This window comes from Pterocles gutturalis, unplaced genomic scaffold, assembly GCF_000699245.1.
Source record: "Pterocles gutturalis isolate BGI_N339 unplaced genomic scaffold, ASM69924v1 scaffold51923, whole genome shotgun sequence".
NCBI classification, from domain to species: domain Eukaryota; kingdom Metazoa; phylum Chordata; class Aves; order Pterocliformes; family Pteroclidae; genus Pterocles; species Pterocles gutturalis.
This window is the reverse complement of record NW_010127659.1, coordinates 20,754-25,492: the sequence shown is the minus strand read 5'-3', so window position 1 is coordinate 25,492 and position 4,739 is coordinate 20,754. Positions and strand designations below refer to the sequence as shown.

General features: G+C 41.8%; 1 protein-coding gene across 1 annotated transcript; it reads left to right on the top strand.

Annotated features, from left to right (window-relative positions):
* The first annotated feature begins 3,240 nt into the window (after positions 1 to 3,240).
* LRRC18 (leucine rich repeat containing 18) lies at positions 3,241 to 4,038 on the top strand. Its single transcript, XM_010079324.1, has one exon. It carries the CDS (start codon positions 3,241 to 3,243, stop codon positions 4,036 to 4,038), a length of 798 nt encoding a protein of 265 aa, XP_010077626.1.
* The last annotated feature ends 701 nt before the right edge of the window (positions 4,039 to 4,739 follow it).

Sequence of the window (4,739 nt, the reverse complement as noted above, 5' to 3'; positions counted from 1 at the left end):
TCTGTGATTCTGTGATTCTGTGAAACCTCGCAGTGGGGTGAGGGCTTAGAGAAAATGAGTAAAGAGAGTTCCTTCTTGTCATCATAATTTCTCAGGTAGTAGGACAACATATGTACTTGTCCCTCTGCTATCCCAGGAGATGCACTGCAAACACTAAATTGAACAGGCATAATTAACATTTACATCAAGGAGGGCTCCTGTGGTCTCTGAATTTTTAATATCAGTGTCTACAGAACTGGAGTCCTCTTAGGTGAAGCTAAAGAAAATGAAACATGGCTAAGGAAGCTGCATTATCTCCAGCTACAGCCCTGTGAAACACTGATAATTAGTTTACAAGCATGCAGAGACAAAAGAGCTAGTCCCCCCTTCAAGCTGTTTGGTGTGCTGTGGTGTTTCTGTAGAACACTAATGCTAATCTTTATCTTTGGGATTGAAAATCACCTTTTTCTAAGTCTGAAACGCGGCTCCCACTTTTAACCCAAAGGAAATAGAATGTGGAAGGCGTGAGCACTAGGATTTTCAAAAATCCAACTAAAGGAGGCAGCTAAATCTCTTTGAAGTCTGGACATTATCCAGTGCATCATGCAAAGACATTGGTCTTCAGCAAAATGACACTGATCTGTTTGTTTAGACTTCTTAAAAATCTGAAAAGTCCAGGTTCAAACTTTGTAGCAAGTTGGCAAGGGTTATTGACAGGAAAATACCCAAACGGTTAAACGGTAGAGTCATTGCCGTCAAGCCTCCAGCACCCAACCTTCCACAGCAGGCTCCCTCTAGTGCCCCCAGGCACGCACAGCACAGGGGGACCCCAGAGCTGGGAACCAGCATCACCAGACAGCTGCAGAGCAGGATGAATTTTTGGCTAGCTAGTATTTTTAAGAAAGGAAACTGTTTCAGGTCAAGGTTTCCCCATTGGATTTTAAAGGAAAAGTAATAGAAAAAAATACTAGGAACTGAAGCAAATGTTTGCTTTCTGAGAGTTTTAAAGATGTTTTATAAAGCATTTTAAAAGAAATTGTCATTTTGAATTTAGAAAAAAAAGTATTTTTCCTTAAGGCTTCCTTTATTTTTTTTTTAAAGGCATACTTGGCTGAAAAGCTTCACTGATCAAAATGCACTGAATGTTTTGGTCAACTCATCCAACACAAAATTCAAACAAAGAGAAAGTTGGACCCAAAAGCCAGCAGGTTCACATCAATTGCAGGAAGCAGAAAGTCTCTTTCCATCCTGCCAAAGTGTAAGGAAGCTGCCCTGCAGATCTTTTTCTGAAGCATGGTAGTCACCCTCTGTGCACCAGGAAGGGAATTAGGGTGTCCTGTACCAGCAGTAGGTCTCTGGCATTTCACATACAGCTGAACTCTATCTTCACAAAATTCCCAACAAGAATACTGCATCCAAACCTTAAAATGAGTGATTTGTGATTAAAAAACCTGTTGTTTTCATCTTCATAACTTCCTGCCCACTCCTGGGCAAATTATTTAAGCTAACATCAACAAAGGTGGGAAAAGTGCTTTATTTTCCACTGTAAAGTACTTTGCTTCAGTTACCAATCTACACTATGGGAAAAATTGCATTGATATTGCCTCTGGGGCACTGTAAGGCTAAACACAGCAAAGATTGAGAGGCTTTCAGATATAATGGTAATATAGCCCTGTAAGTACTGGTGAAAGACAGAAATGTGTGAGTGACAGATACAGAAAGATCTAACTGTGTTTAAATATTTTAATATAAAATAACAAAGATTCAATTTTGGAACATACCCTCAGGGCAAGACTGACCCCACTGCACTGCTTCCAGGATTTTCTGAAGCATCTTCCTCATTACAGAGCTCCTGGGAGGGTGGGTAGTAACTGGCAAGAGATCCCCCTTGCTTTTGTGTTATTTTGGGCTACGGCATGTAATTGAAAAGGAGCTGAAATGCCTTAGTTGTAGCCTAAGCTTCCCCTTCATGTATTTGCACATGATTAATGAGTAGCCAAAAAGCCTGAAGGGTTTGTAATGAAGCCTTTCTAATAGGGAAATGTATTGTAGACAAACCCATGTTTTGTCCCAATCATTCATCAAAGTTTTGATTTGACTCTTCACAATTAAATGCCAGAGCACCCACAGCATCCTGAGATTAGACAGCTGTAACCCATGCTCCTCTCTGCACTCTGACTGAAAGGGACATTGTCATCCATTTCCAGAGAATCAGCCTATTTCCTTTGTCACTAGCCATAATTAGCAGCTGTATTTGATGACCTTCAATTGGAGAGATAGTTTACCAAAGCTGAGACTACAGTGGACTACTGCTCATAGAGGCCTCAATTCACTAAAGCACGTAGCACAAGCTGAGCATCGGTACGAGTCAAAAGACTGACCAGAACACCCACAGGCATTTTTTGAGGGCAGGGCACCTTCACCGTAGGGGTCCATCTATCCCACATCATGGATGGAAAGACAAGGTTAGAGTATCCAGAATCTGTCCTTGAAAACACAGGAGATGCTTACCAAGGCCTGGTTTAACACGTCATTAAGCAGCACTGACACAGCCCCCTGCTGCAGTCTGCCCTGCACGTGATGTGTGAACTGCAAACAGCCCCGGCAAATCTGCTATGTTCCTGACATCCTGGTTAAAACGAAACTCTTAATCGTTTGCTTTAAATATTTAATCATTCAATAGCATCCAGAGAGCAAATCTCAGGTCCATTAAACTGTATGTTTAACCAACCTGTCAACAGATGCCAGGCCTGTAAAGAAGGCAACCTGTTGGTCTTGTAGAATAAGTACAGTTTTGGATAGCTTAGTGCAGTCCCTAAGGACTGTATTGAGACTCACAATACGTTTTGCTCAGGTCTTCAAACAGTGTATGGATAATAACACATTTCATTCAGTTTCATTACATACTGAGCTCAAATCAGTATCTAGGGATGAAAGACAGCAAATTTCTCACACTTGTAATTTCACCCTGTAATGCAATACAGGTGTTACAATGTAATAAAATAGTATTGTAAATTATTAGAATTTCACCTACTCAAAATACTTTCAGGAAGAACTTTCAGGGTTGCATCTTCAGGGCTGAAAAGTCCTGACCTTAAAAAAAAGACTTCAGAAGAGTCCAGTAGTTACATGTTAATTTATAACTATATGATTATTTTGTTTTTAATTATGGAGTAAGAGACACTGCTTTCAAAGGCTTTACTGGAGTTCCTACACTTTACCCACAGAGTCTGGTGTGTCTGTCTGTCTCTCAGTGGAGAAATGGCCAAAGGGAAAGGAAAAGGTCCAAAAGGGAAGAAGATCACCTTGAAAATTGCCAGAAATTCCATCCGGATATCTCCTGATGGAGGGCGCCGTCTTGACTTAAGCAAGATGGGTATCACCACCTTCCCCAAGTGCATTCTGAAACTGGCTGACGTGGATGAACTTGATTTGAGCAGAAATATGTTAAAAAAGATTCCCAGCAGCATCGAGAAATTTGAGAAACTGCGCTGGCTGGACCTGCATAGTAATCAGCTCGAGGATCTGCCCAAGGCAATAGGTACACTTCAGAACCTTTTCTACCTGAATATATGCAACAACAAGCTGACCACCAAAAATCTGCCAGAAGAGCTGACCCTTCTCAAGAACCTGCATATTCTCAACCTTGGTTTGAACTGTCTTGACAGTATTCCCACCAGTCTTGGGGCCCTGAAGGAACTTAAGGAGATAGGTCTCTTTGACAATGCCTTGACCACTATCCCAAACAGCGTGAAAAGTCTCCCTAACCTAAAGAAACTGAATGCAGAAAGAAATCCTTTCTCAGATTCAACACAGCAAGAAGAGCATGCTGACTCCATTAAACGCATAGAAACACTTCACTTAGTACGAGAGAAAGACCTGTGCTCTTCCTGCCTGAAGATGTGTCAGGATGAGAGGGACAAGCTGAACAAGTTAAACAAGTTAAAGAATGGGACACCCAGCCCCCCAAAGAAGCCAAGCTTCCCTTTACTCCTTACACCCAATTCCCCTGCAAAGGATAACCAAAAAGAATGGAGATTAAAAGATAAACATCCCTGAAATATTCCAAGGCACTCCACAGACCATGTCCCATGAAGTCCAACCCAAGCTAATAAAAAGCTGACCTCATTCCTCCTCTCTTTTCTTGCAGTCCTCTTCCTTTAAAGACCTGAGTTTTAGAAGCAGCAGATCCGTGTGGACTCTAAAATGAAATCCAAAACAACGAAAACATACGTATATTTGGGAAAGGGTGCCTTCGGGAAAGGAAAGACTGTTTCCATCTAGGCCTGTTCCCACAACATGTTCTCCATGTTTGGGTTTGTTTGGGTTTTTTTTTCTGGTCTTTTCTGGTGTGTGCATGTGTCCAGTGAAGGAATCTTCAAAAAGATAAGTTTTTCTATTAACTCCACTCCTACCACTGAGCCTCAGACATTAGTTCTGTTCATTTTCATAGGGTGAGACACAGTTAAACTAATCTCAGTAAACACCATTTAGAGGAAAAGGAACAGACCTGGAAACCTTCTGCTGCTAGTGGCTGCCACCAACCCCACAGAGAATCTCAGATAGGCATTGTCACAGGGTAGGAACCATGAGCCCATTCTAATTCAGCAGAGGCCGCAAAAACAAATGGTATGCCCAGGAGTAACTAAGCAGTGCAAACATAATGCTTAAACAACCAGTGATCCTGTTTGCCACCAAGGGGCCAGACTCTGCATAAGCAAGTTCTCTGGGATTTTGGGTGCTATACCTGGGTACAGTGA

What these genes read in the sequence shown, in the direction of transcription:
- LRRC18 (XM_010079324.1), top strand. Translation starts at nt 3,241, where the DNA reads ATGGCCAAAGGGAAAGGAAAAGGTCCAAAAGGGAAGAAGATCACCTTG.